This window comes from Psammomys obesus, unplaced genomic scaffold (genome assembly GCF_907164565.1).
Source record: "Psammomys obesus unplaced genomic scaffold, mPsaObe1.curated_primary_1811, whole genome shotgun sequence".
Lineage (NCBI taxonomy): Eukaryota > Metazoa > Chordata > Mammalia > Rodentia > Muridae > Psammomys > Psammomys obesus.
This window is the reverse complement of record NW_026592586.1, coordinates 493,207-506,998: the sequence shown is the minus strand read 5'-3', so window position 1 is coordinate 506,998 and position 13,792 is coordinate 493,207. Positions and strand designations below refer to the sequence as shown.

General features: G+C 43.8%; 1 protein-coding gene across 1 annotated transcript in view; it reads left to right on the top strand.

Moving 5' to 3' along the window:
• The window catches only part of Scgn (secretagogin, EF-hand calcium binding protein), a 37,996-nt gene that overhangs the window by 11,981 nt on the left and 12,223 nt on the right, over positions 1-13,792 (top strand). The window contains exons 5-6 of the mRNA XM_055614497.1: positions 2,496-2,552; positions 3,157-3,234. Of these exons, the coding sequence (XP_055470472.1) occupies positions 2,496-2,552; positions 3,157-3,234 (135 nt within the window). The remainder of the gene's footprint in view (positions 1-2,495; positions 2,553-3,156; positions 3,235-13,792) is intronic.

Genomic DNA, 13,792 nt, shown 5'->3' with positions numbered 1-13,792 from the left:
TCTATCTATCTATCTATCTATCTATCTATCTATCTATCTATCTATCTATCTCTATCATCTATCTATCTATCATCTATCTGTTTGTTGATTTATTTACTTTTGCAATGAAATCTCTTACTGAACATGGAGTTCATGCCAAGAGCCCCAGGACCTTCCTGTCTCCATCTATCAGAGCCGGGATTACAAGTGCATGATGTCACATACAGATTTTTCACATAGGTGCTAAATATCTGAACTTAGCAGGTCTGAACAAAGCAAGCACTTTGTCCACTGTACCATCTCCTTTCCTCTCCCCCATTTTTTTTTTTTTTGTGTCTTAAATGTCCTTCTTTGTGTTCCTCCCATTTTATAGGGTGTCATCTTTCCTATGAGTCTGCTTTTTTTTTTTTTTTTTTTTTTTTTTTTTTTCTTGCCTGGGCATCTTTTTATTTTGTATTCTTAAAAACAGGCTTACTGATTATTCACTTAAAATCTTTAGTTCTCCAGTGATTCAAATGCAATGATTATTATAAGATCATTAAATGGAGACAACTTGGAGACAAGCATTGTAAAAATGAGTGCTTCTTAGAATTACTTGACATTTTCACCATTGAGTATACTTACATTTAACACAGATTTTGTAAGCCTGCCTAAATCAATCACAAACGACACAGGCTGAAATGAGTGACATTTCCAACTAGTTCTCATTAAATATTAGTATCAGGAACAGTGTCTCACATTACCCCTGCAGGGCCTACAATCTGATTGTGTCTAGAAATTAAGCCCCTGGCAGTTGATATATTTGTTATTCTCCTGATGCTATGACAAAATCTCCAACAAAATCAAATTAAGGAAGGGTTTGTTTTAGCTTACAGTTCAGTGTATCAGTGCTGGCCTCAACCATCAAGAGAGAAGGTGTCTTAGTTAGGGTTTCCAGTGCTGTGAAGAAACACTATGACCGTGGTAACTCTTATAAAGGAAAACATTTAATTGGGGCTGGCTTACAGTTTCAGAGGCTTAGTCCATTATCATCATGGCTGGAAGCATGGCAGTGTGAAAGCAGACATGAAGCTGGAGGAGTCTTGATCTGAAGGAAGGCAGCAGAATAAGACTGTGTCCAACCCTGGTCATAGCTTGAGCATGTATAACCTCAATGCCCCAGCTCCACAGTGACACACTTCCTCTAACAAGGCCACATCTCCTCCAGTCGGGCCACAGGTCCTAATAGTGCCACCCCCTGTGGTCAAGCATTCCAACACATGAATCCAAGGGGCCACACCTCTTCAAACTACCACAGATGGCTTGCCACTGTGAAGCTTTAGGTTTTCTGAGACACGATCTCTATGTAGCCCACATTGGCTTTGAACTTGTAATCCTCCTGCCTCATTCTCCAAAGCTCTAGGATTATAGGCATGCACCATCAGGGCCAATTGCTTGTTTTTTTTTTTTTTGTTTGTTTTTTGTTTTTTGTTGTTGTTGTTGTTGTTTGTTTTGGCAGGTTAATGCTGTGTAACCCAGGCAGTTAATGCTGTGTAACCCAGGCAGTTAATTCTGTGTAATCCAGGCAGTGCTAGGTTTACATGAGAAAACTCATCTTGCTCTTAGAATCTTTACTCCCCCCCAAAGTTCATCATTTCACCAAGACATTACTCTGTAGCGTTTTAGTTGTAAATAGGTAACAGCCACATTTTCCACCTTGTGTTGCCTCAGATCTGTCTCTCAGTAGTACAGTTCTCTTGGTAAGCCCACCTATGTGGTCCAAGCTCAACAGGCATGCCTCGGACACATTTGTTTTGCTTCTTTGTCTTGTGGGGTCCTTAGAACCTCTCTCACGTTTTTAACAGCTCAGCACTATATTTAAAGCAGTATTTGCATAGTATCTTGCACTTCTGGATTTTTAACACAAAGAAGATATTTCTGCGCCGTCCTCAACAGAAGTCTCTTATCTTGGGATTCTATTTTGAGTTTTCCAATGGAGGCACAGTCCTCTTGGGTGGCTCTGGAAGATCTCAGGGATACATCTTCATCTCTGCTGAGTTCCACCCAAACAGTTACTGTCACCCCAGCTAGCATTGATCTCCACAGGAAATGTCTTATTTGTATCCAGTTAGGGACCATTTTCAGATGCTGAATCGCAGGAAACCAGTATAAGTCAACCCGAAATTACCCGAGGATGTTCGGTGTTATGCTTTGAATGTGAGAAGTCCTCCCTGGCTCATGTGTTTGGACACTTGGTCTCTGATTGGGGTAGAGCCTGACTGGAGCAAGTGGGTCGCTGGGCCTCGACCTTGAGGTTCCATAGCCTGGCCCTACTTTTTGTCCATTCTCTGCTTCCTGACTGTGGATATAATGTGACCAGCTGCTTTGAGCTCCCACAGCTGAACCTTCTACACCATGAGCAGGTGTATTCTCTTGAACCATGAGCTGAGATAAACCCTCTATTAGGCTGCTTCTTGTCAGATAACAAGAAGTCAGGTAGGTCAGACTTGAGAGTAATGGCTCTTGTGTGTTTTCAGATTTGGCGCAAATATGACGCGGACAGCAGCGGCTTCATATCAGCTGCTGAGCTTTCCGTGAGTATCAGTGGGAAGTATCACTGGGTGAAGAGTTGGTTTGGTCATCTTTGGGGAGAATATATATATATCTGTGGGTCCAAGACATGCGGCTTTGAATTTGATACTTTAAAAAGAGAGTGAGCTGGCAATGTGGCTCAGCCAGTAAAATGACATAAGCCCAATGTCCTGAGCTCAATTCTTAGAGCCACATAAAGGTAGGAGAAAAACAACTCCACAGAGTTGTCCTCTGACTTCCACATGCTCTTGCTCATCCCCCTATGTTACAGTCATGTGCATGCATGCACACATAAAGCACAATAATAAATTAAAATTTAAAAATGTGTAAATAAATGAGGAAATAAGTAAAGGTTTAGAGAGTGCTTGTCATGCTGTTGTCTTTGGGAAAGAGGTGAATGGAGCTTTTATGACATGTTTTTGTGCTTAGAGTTCCTGAGTTTCAAGAGCATCCTTCAGTGGCAGCTCTCCTCGCTCACACTTAATGCTTATTTAACGTTTTACTTCCTCCATGAAACAAATTACAATCCCCACCCAACTGAAAAGATCTTACACAAGTTTGTATTTTATTTTCTTACTGTGTTCATTGTCACCCTTGGTTTCACAGAACTTTCTCCGAGACCTTTTTCTCCATCACAATAAGGCCATTTCCGAGGCTGACCTGGCAGAGCACAGCAGCACCATGGTGAGTGAGAGTGTGGGGGAGCTGGCTCTTGTTTCCTCATTTCCCTAGGGAATGCTTGCTGATAGATGGCTGCATGGGAAGAGCCTGGATCTGGAACAGTGGCTGAAAATGAGCTGTTGTAGCTTCTTTCTTGGAAACAGATGCATGTATTTGAGAGAGAGGAGGGCAGAGGCTGTCCAGCTGCCTTTGGGAGAGACCCAGAAATGTCCAGAAAATGTTAGGTTTGTTTAAGCCCCTTGTTAGCAAGCTCAATGGTCATTAAAGTCACACAGAAACAAGTAAACACGGACTTGTACCATCAGGACTCGGCAGGTGGACATGGCCTCTTACCACAGTGGAGATTCTACTCATCAGGCCTGTGGACTCAGAGCAGAGGAAACTCAGATGGGGATATGCATATTCCCTGCAGCCGTGACCTAGGAAAGTGATAAACTGGTGCTTGGGCAGTGCCAGGGCAAAGCCTGCCACTTTCACTGGCATAGGTTGATGCCTGTGAAGCACTTTGCATTCCATGGAGAGCACGGGTGCCCTGTTGTTGTTAGCTATTATTGCAGTTCATGGCATTATTTCATAGCCTTTTTATGGTGTTTTGACCCAAATGACCATGAGAGGATTTCAGCATCGAGCTCCTTGGAAATTATTTGATAGAAAAATGTTGCATCTGGTGTGTTCCTCGTAGCCTCCCATTTCAGTGCTCACTCAACAGTGCTCTCAACAGTTTGGGGTTGAACTACACCTGTTGCTGTGCCAGTCTCTGCCTGTCTCTGCCTGTCTCCGGTGCTGTGTTTTATTCCCATCACATCTGCAGATTTCTTAATGAGTAAGCCAGTGACATCTAGACACAGTCTTAGTTGTACACTGTAGGAGTGTCGCATTTGTTTTATACTTTTAATTTAATGCTTTTTAGAATTTCATAGTGAGTGCTGTGCTTACATCACTTCTTTTTTGAACCAGTGTCTCCGTGTTACATTTAGGTACAAAGCATGCTTGAGCAGAACTTAAGAGAAGTTGGAGCATAGCCAACCGAGAACGATGAATGGGATGCTGTTAAAATGTGGGCCACCGCACTGGCACACACATTTGGGGGAGGCAGCATGCATATGCATGGGAAGGCATGAGGTCGGCGTCAGGTGTCATTCCTCCAGAACCATCCCATAAAAAATGGAGATCTCTTACTGACCTGAGGTTTATTGGTTAGCTGGCTAAGCTGACTGACAAGTGATTCCCAGGGATCCTCAAATTTGTCTTCCTGGTGCTGGGACTACACACATGCTTCCAGCTCTGCATTTTAAACATGGGCTCTAGTAGTTAAACTCAGGTTCTTGGCATGCAGAAGCTCTTCGCCCATGGATCAACCTCTTCAGTCCTGTATATAAACTTTTAAGTGGGTTGTTTAAATACTGAAACTCATTTTAAAGATTAGTTAACCAAGAAGAGTTAAGTTTCTCAGCCAAAAGCACCATGAGGCTAAGCTTCATTGATATGTGCTCTGGACAACTCTGGACTCTGCCTGCATTGGGAAAAGAATGCTATCTTGACCATGATGACCTGTATGTAAGAAAAGATGATGCCTAAGAGGGAACCAAATCCCAGGAGAGGATGTCAAGGAAGCATTTTGGCTTCTTCTTTTTTTTTTTTTCTTTTCTTTTCTTTTCTTTTTTTTTTTTTTTTAACTCTTATTCCAGTTATTTATTTATTTATTTATTTCTGGCTTTTTTTTAATTTTATTTTTCTCATTAGTTACATTTTGTTAATTCTGTATCCCTCATTCCCTCCCCAGTCCCACCCTCCCTCCCTCATCTCCTCCCTGCCCCTTTCCAAGTCCACTAATAGGGGAGGACCTCCTCCCCTTTCATATGACTCCGTTTTGTCCGGTATTTTCAGGGCTAGCTGCAAAGTCCTCCTCTGTGGCATAACAGTACTGCTCCTCCCTTGGGAGGTGGGGAGGTCAAAGAACCAGTCATTGAGTTCCTGTTAGAAATAGTCCTTGTTCCCCTTACTATGAGAAACCAATTGATTACTGAGCTATCACGGGTCACATCCGAGCAGAGGTTCTAGGTTTTATCCTCTCATGGCTTCTTACAATGTATATTTGTTCTAACTGAATGCAGGATGATGTTGGGAATCCCGAGTAGACAAGCTCAGCACTGAAAGGAGGGTGGGGCTGTCCCAGGAGCAGGAAGCAGTTGTCCTTGTTCAAGAGACTCTGAGATGCTTCTGACCTAAGCACCAGTGAGTGCTGTCATGGAATAAACACAAAAGAAAATTAGTTCACATCTTTCAGGCGACTAGACTAGAGAGACCTTGAGCATATTTTAAACATCAGTTGAGCAGAATGTTAGTTAGCCTGTCTGTTGTTATCTCAATTTAATTAATTTGTAAAACAAAAACTGCTCCATGAATGTATTTACATTTTAAATCTCTAGAAGCTTTCTGGCTTGTCTTCCAGCTTGAAGCTGATTGAGCAGAGGGCTTCTGCCCACCGCAGACAACAATTCCAATCTCTGCTTTGTGCTTCGTAATATAGCTCAGCTAATTTTTTTTTCTACTTTTCTTCCTGTGGTTCTTGTGCTTCCTTCAAGATTCAGTTAGAAGTTATCTTTTCCTAGGAAATTCTCACAACTTCCTTTCATAGTGAAAGACAGTATCACTCTCTGTCTAGTCTATTGTCCACATCGTAGTCATTTGCTTAAGTTATCCCACAAATATGTGTTAAGTGCTTTTCATGCTCCAGGCATGAGCCTAGTCACTGGGAATTCAACAGAGGGAAAAATAGGAAAGGAAAGGTTGGGAGCAAACAATACAAGCAATAAATAATAAATTGTATTGCATGACAGAGAATGAGTGGAGAAGTAGAGATGGCTATGCCAGCATGGTAGAGAACTGAGGGTATCCTAGTTTCACTTATGTTGCTGCTAGAAAATATTCTAACAAAAGGAAAATTAGTGTAGAAGGGGACTTACTTCATCTTATAATTTCAGGTTATGCTGTAGGGCAGTCAAGGCAAGAACTTTGAGATGCTAGTCACATCACATCCATAATCAAGGGCAGAGAGAAATGAGTGTGTTTCTACGCTCGCTTGCTTGTGCTTATCTTGCTTTCTCAACTAGGCTAGGGACCCCTCCCTAGGGAATGGTACCACCCATCATGGACTGGGTTTTTCCACATCAATTAACTTAAGATAATGACGCATAGACATGCCTCAGGAGAACCCAAATGTAGATGATTCCTCACTGTGACTCTCCCCAGGAAATTCGAGGTTGTATCAAGTTGACAGTTAAAGCCAACCATGATGCACATAGCAAACCTTATAGCCTACAGCAGCATCTTAGTCTCCAAGTTCCTGATCTCACAGAAGTCTGACACTTCATGTACTTAATGTACAGTTTACTTAGTGTAAAGTGAACTGAATTTTCAGTTGTTACCTAAGAACCAGCTATGACTGAAGCAAGATAGAGTTGAGGACCCTCCATCTTGGAGACCCTTCTATATACTTTGCTAGTGTTCTTTATGACCCTGTACATGCACATGAAGGATGCTTTCCTAAGCATGGTCCTGTGTTTGAACATTTTTCTTTCTCTTAATGCTCCATGGCCAAATAGATATAGCACCTGGTGTGGCCAAAACCCACCATTTATGGCTTTTACTAGGGTCCTTTAGTTCAGAAAGAGTCCTAAGCATCTTGAGAATTGGTTATGATGACTCTCGAAGGCAGAGTTGGATATAGAGAGAGCTAAGGATGTGTCCTGGTGGAGCAGGATTCATATCACACTTGTTTCCTTAAATTGAGCCTCTGGTCTTTCCCTTGGATTATGTGTGTATAATGGCCATAGTCAAGTTGCAATAGACAGGGAAGTAGTGTTGACAGAGAGAGATATAGCACTATGGGAGGCATATGAGATGTTAAGGGGAGAAAGAAAGGAGGACATAGTGTTGATATAGGGCTGGATAGGACACGTTAAATCCATCCACAGAGCAAGACCTTATGACATCTTTATCTTATTCTGTCCCCTATGCCTACATTCCAATGAACGGATGACTTAGCTTCCCCACAGGAGGCACACTTGTCTCCAGATAATTCTAGCTTGCACCATCCCCCAAGCACTCAAAGGAGTCTGTGGCTCTACATGTCACCCTCATCTGAGCATCCTGGCTTCTTCCAATATTCATTGTCCTATTGAACGGCATGAACCTTGGGAATGGCAAAGGGGTGTTTCAGGACCATGGTGTTAAATGTCCTCCTTTTCTCAGTGATCATATAGACCTTAAAGTGTCTTGGAAGATGTACTTTCCCACTGAAGGATGCTACTTTGCTGATAATTCCCTTTATGGTTAGCTTTGACATGTTAAATAGTTCATGTGAAAATGTGAGCTCTGTCATTGACACATGTTTGGGGATGAACTATCAAGAAAGATGTACTAGTCACTGGCTCAGCCTTCGAGCCTTCATCAGGAGAAATACAGATAGGCAGGGGGAAGAACCAGATGCTCTCTGGTTATCCGGTCATTCCCACTGTGAATGTTATACATACCACAAAGCATCAACCAATCAGAGAAGTTGAGTTCAAGTTTTCTTACCATCCCTCAATGCTAGTTTTACCTGGCGTCCCATGTTTAAGAAGCTGTGCACCTCCTGAGTGCTGAGCGATTTTCCCAGGAGTGAATTCACATTTCTGCTATTTGAATGACTTCTTATTAAGCGACCAACACAATCTTTGTGAAGCTGTACTGAAGATCTTCTTTTGAGGTTTGGCATGAAATCCTTTACTTAGAGCTGTAACCTATCAGATGAATTCAAATTGACCCTAATGAGGATGCCTGTGTCTGACAGCTGTGTGAAGCATGGCCGACAAGTAAGCAGAGGGTGAACAACCAATCAAAAGAGACAGGCAAAGACCTGCACATCATGTCCTATCCTGATTCCTAATTAATGTTCTGGAGGAGGAAGGGAGGAAAGGGTGCTATCAGCTCCAGGCAGGAGAAGAGTCTGTGAATCCAGGCTGTCATTAGATGATATTCACGTTCGCTAAGTGCAAGCTAATGACTCGGAGGAGTTAATATCACAAAGCATCCAATGAAGTTCTGACACTCTGACGGACAGAGAAAATTCTGTGAGGTTAAGCTGGCTTATGACTGGCATGGGGTCGTTCCAGTCTGAGAGCTCTCTGAACCAATTTTGTTAGTTATTTTCTCTTTCTGTGTCTACACTTCACAGGCTAAAGATGTTAACTAGCTTAAAATCAAGTGAATGCCTGAAAACCTTAACTTATGTCTCTGACTCAAACCATTCTCTGAACTTCTTGGGCACACCTGGATGTGTGTCTCCACTTTCATACCCCACATCTCAAACTTAGCATGTCCAAAGCTGAAACTCTGACTTTGTCTCATAAACTTGTTCCACTGACGGAGATCTTGATTGATGTATCAAGGCAATTAGTCTTGATGCCTTCTCTACTACTCTACATGTAATAAGCAAATCCTACTGACTACTATATCACTGTGACAGACTATTTGAAGCACAGTAGTATGTAAAGAAAAGAGCTTTATTTAGCTGACAGTTTAGGGAGGCTGAGACTCTAAGATTGACTAGTCCTCACCTATTTGGTTGACTCCTGGTGAGGAAGTCATTTCAGGCACCTCCCAGTGGCAGGAAACATGTATGTGAAACATAACAGAGTGAGATGGAAGCAGAAGGACATTCCAAGGCCGTGTACATCCTTTCTATGACAAGAAGAGGGAGCTCTTCTTGGAACTGAATCACACAAGACCCACATCAATGAGCTAATCACCTCCCTCGGGGTCCCACTTTATCAGCTTTCCTCCTCTTGCTGGCTTAATGGAGGCCAAGCAAACTTTCCCACCCAAAAGTCACTGCCTGGAGACTAAGCTTCCAGCATGTGTGCTTTTAGGGGACACTCAGAATATGGCAGCTATATTCAAATTACGTCATGAACAGGCCTTCCGCCCTGTTCTAAGCCTCAACAATGGGTAACAATGGGAGGTTTTGTCATCTCCATTCTCACCTTCTGTGCTGTCTATTGAACACAGCAGCCTTTGATCCTGTGTTATGCTGCAGCCAGATCACAGCTGAGCTTAAACCTTCTGTGACTACAAAGAAACTGACGATGCATTCCTACTTGCTTCCTTACTAAGCCACCATTTGTCTCAGTTTCTCTCCTCTTATTTACCTCTACCTGTCATGTGAGAGACTTCCTGGGGAGACAAAACACACACTACTCACTCCATGCAGGGAAACCATGGCAGGCCAAAGTGAACCAGTGTTTCTAGACAAATAGGGTATAGGTGAGAGGCTGCTTAGAAGGAGCAGGGATGGCTCAAAGACAGCTGTATTCCTGAAAAGACCATGCCACCATGGATGATGACTCACAAAAGACATCACCCCGGAGCTCTCTGTACAATTTACAGGCAGTTTCAAAGTCTGAGAACCTCCCCTCTGCTGCTCAGCTGGTCTCTGCTTCTCCCTAGAAGCTTGGCTGGTCTAAGAGTCTCGAGGTGGCTATGCTAGTCTACGAGTGCCTCTCAGCATTCTGTGTATATAAACTTGGAAGCATGAGCTTAGTGAATTTAGTTATATTCAGGGGCTTTCTGAAACTATTGAGTTGTTATTTCCTGTGTTTTAAGGAAGTTACTGCAGAATGGAATGTTTTGCCTCCTTTCAGAGCATCCTGAGTCTTAAGGAGCTTCCTTCCGAGTTGGAAGGTTTAATCTGGAAGCAGGTTGCTATGTAATACTACCTCGGTTTTTCCACACTATCACCAATTCCCTTTCTATAAGGCTCACCGGCTAAGTATTGTGCCATCGCTTTCATATCTCCTGTGTCTGTCCAGTACCGTTAACCTAGATATGCCTATGACTTTTGCCATCTTCTTTCCAATCTTTTCACAAAAGCTGCCTGAGCTCGCTAAGGGTGTCTTTACCAAGAGATTGTTCATCACTGTCAACTTGCAATCACTTAGGAGACAAGCCTCTGAGAATGCCTGTGTGTTTTAACTCTCATGGGTATGTGATATGTGTGTGTGTGCGCTTGTGCAGATTTGTGTTGTGTAACTGCACGCACTTCCACACCATGGTACTCATATGGAGGTCAGAGTGTTTGGCTTCCAGTGTCAGGTCCTCAGCTCCCACCCTGCGGGAGGCAAGGCCTCTTTGTTGTCCGCAGCTGCACATGGCAGGCCAGCTGGCTCTCAAGCTCCCAAGGATTCTCCTGTGTCTGCTGTATTCCTTGCCTGTTTGAGCTCTGGGTTACAGATACGTATACAGCCCAGCTTTGCCATGGGTGCTAGGGGAGTGAATTCAGGTCGTCATACTTGCATAACAGGCACTTTGCCAACTGAGCTCTCCAAGTCTGATTTGAAGTAAATCTTGAAGCCAGTGTTTCTATGGGTGGGAGTCTAACTGACCACGCTGTCCAGCTCTTCTTCAAGTACTTCTCAAGTCTAGAAAGTTTTCCTTTTTGAGTTTGTCCAGCAAGAATCAAGCCCTTTCAAGATGAGGTGATGAGGTTACTACTTGTTTAGGGCTCAATCTAATCTTGTTTTCTACTAAGACTGAACCCCCTATAATGATGACATCACAAAGGATGAGGCGCAGGCCACCCTGAAAAAAAGTCATAGCTGAATATGGTGGCACATGCCTTTAATCCCAGCACTCAGGGAGGCAGAGGTAGATGGATAGTTGAGTTCTAGGCCAGCCTGGTCTACAAAGTGAGTTCAGGCCAGCCAATACACAGAGAAATCCTATCTCAAAAGACCAAAAAGGAAAAAAAAAGTATCGTTACCTGACTGGACATAGTGTTTATATTTAAGGGATATGGCCTATAAGAAGTCCCAAGATACAACTGTTTCATGAGACAAAGTCTTACTACGTAGCTCAAGTTGATCTTGAACTTGCACCAACCCTCTTGCGTCAGCCTCTTAAGTGCTGGTATTACAGGCATGTACTACCAGCACTTAACAAGGTTCATCCTTGTTTTAGTAAGTTCTATAACATGTAATTTTTGATGACAAAGTCTAGGGCGAATGTGTTGTTTTATGTTGCTGTTGATAGTGACCTACCCTCTTGATATGGTTGGAGGATGTCTGAGAGGACACTCACAACTCAGAGGCCTGGGAAGGATCCCAGCTCTGGGTAGGACAGAGTCCCAAGGGTAGCTTGAGGCAGGGAGCCCAGGAACCACACAGTTTTGGGAGGAGGCCTCCTCAGCAGAGATGTTACAGCTCCCAGGTGAGGGCTGCCCCAACCATGATGAGCTGAGAAGCCTAGGAGCCTGAACTCTGTACCTTCCTTGTTTCTTCTTCTCTTCTTTATCGCTTCTCCTGATGAAAAGTCACACAAGGCAGTAAATCTCTTAAGGGAGATTTGTCGGAAAAACTAATCCATGAGTGACTACCTCTGCTCTGGGAGAAGGTAGCCAGGAACCGGGCAGACACAGCCTTTATATAGCTTTCTAAAGTAAGGATTTCTAAAGAAGGGATTTCCAGAGTGTGGATGGGTGAGATTTCAGGTCCTGAGCTTGAGGAGCTCAGGGATTGGTGGGCTTTCTTATTCCGGGATTGGTTGGTTCTCTTGCTCAGGTATTGGTGGGTTTTAGTGGGAAGCTCAGGAATTGGTCAGTTCGCCTGCTCAGGGATTGGTGGGTTTTTGTCCAGCCTTTTCACCTCAAAGTAGCATAATCTGGGATGAGTTATGTGGTGGGTTTTTGTCCAGCCTTTTCACCTCAAAGTAGCATAATCTGGGATGAGTTGTACTGAGGGGCTGGAGATGACAGTTACAGAGGCCTGGGTTTGGGGGAGCTAGGCTGCTGGAGCTTCTTCAGGCAGGGGTCTGGCCACTCTTCTGCCTGGAGAGGTTATGAAGTTTACAAAGAGTCCAAAAGTTACAAAGCATCCACTGTGAAAGAAGTAGGCTGAAGCAAGAAAAGCTGTCGCCATCATGAGCAGCTCCCATGTTAATAGCAGTGGGCATTCTGAGGCGGGAAAGGTTCCCATAGCAGTAGACTGAGGCAGGAATAGTCACGATGGACAGCTCATGAGGTGTTGATAGGAGCCACCGTTTTGTCTCCCATTTCCACAGCCCCAGGGTGGGAAGAAGAGAGACTGATTGCCCTGAGGCAGGAAGGAGAGTCTGGCAGTTTGCTACTTTAAGCTTCAGGGGCCCAACGCTCTTGAGGGTGTATCTGCACAGCTGGTGGGGGATGGGGTCCAGGGGCTGCCTGGATTCGCCTGGGGTTCCTCATGGTGGTGGTGGGGGTAGCAGTGCATCATCAAGGCTTGATGGCCTGCTGTCCCGGCTTGTGGGTGGCCCATCACGGCTTAGGGCAGGCCACTATGTCATCTCCCACGGCTTGGGACACTATCTTCTCCATTTTGATCTGTCACCACATCATGAAAGCCCTACAGAACGGGCTTTCAAATTAATTTCAAATTCTAAAAATAAACTGAATTTGGAGGAGAAGAAATGATCTTGAACTAATGTATTTTCAAATGAGCTCGCACCTCCTTTGTCTGTGCAGTCTCCTGACATAATGTGTCCACAGACACTTTGGAGGCCTAGAATGTGAAGTCACATCCCAGCTCATACACATAAAGGAGCAGGTCGCCTCTATCTGTGAAGGAGTGTGTCACCTCTGTGTTGCCTAAATCCAGAGTGGTCTTCTGTTCTGAGGTTAGAACAGAAAGTTTTAGCTCATAATACTATTTCACCTAAAGTTTTGGACAGGCTAATAGTGCAAATGGCACCTTTGGACAGTGTTGCATGTCTTTGCCCTCTGCTCTACTCAATGAGGCATCCTCTACAAGATCCCCTCCCCCAACGCTTGGTTGCTGAGATGCCTTAGGCAAATATAAAATACTTAAGCAAAACCCCTGACTCAAAGTGAAACACCCGGTTTTAAGCTGTCATTGCTATGCAGTCTTATTTCACCTAAGAGAAGTGCAGCATTTATTTCTGCCATTCACCAAATAACTACACTTCCAAGCACATGGTGGGTTCAAAGGTTCTACTCCTTTGAAGTTAGAGGTAGTTAGGGGCTTGGTTTGGAAAGATGAAGTTTTTTTCTTTTCTTTTTTTTTTGGAATGATGAAGTTTTAATCAGTAGATGAGCTGCCATTTTCTTTCTGCCATGCCAATCAGGAATGCTGCCATAGATTAGCGCCTGTGTGGTTAGAGCCGCCAGCTAGCCCTGGATTTTCTATAGCAGGAATAAGACATGTACCAGTTTTGTGGCAACACGTTGAGGGCTGGTCACTGTGACTCATCCCAACCAGAAACTGAGCGGCTCGTCATTTGGTGGGAAACACTTGTTTCCCCTAGGTATGTGGGTTCCTCAACTCGGTTTAGAGAGCTGTGCCTTAAAAACGTTTAGAATCACCCAACTATGGTGGTGCACGCCTTTACTCCCAGCAGCTGGGAGGCAGAAACAGGCAGATCTCTGTGAGTCCGAGGCCAGTCTGATCTACAGAGTGAGTTTTAGGGTAGCCAGGGCTACAGCCTGTCTTGAAAAACCAGAAAGCAAAAAAAAAAAAAAAAAAAAAAAAAA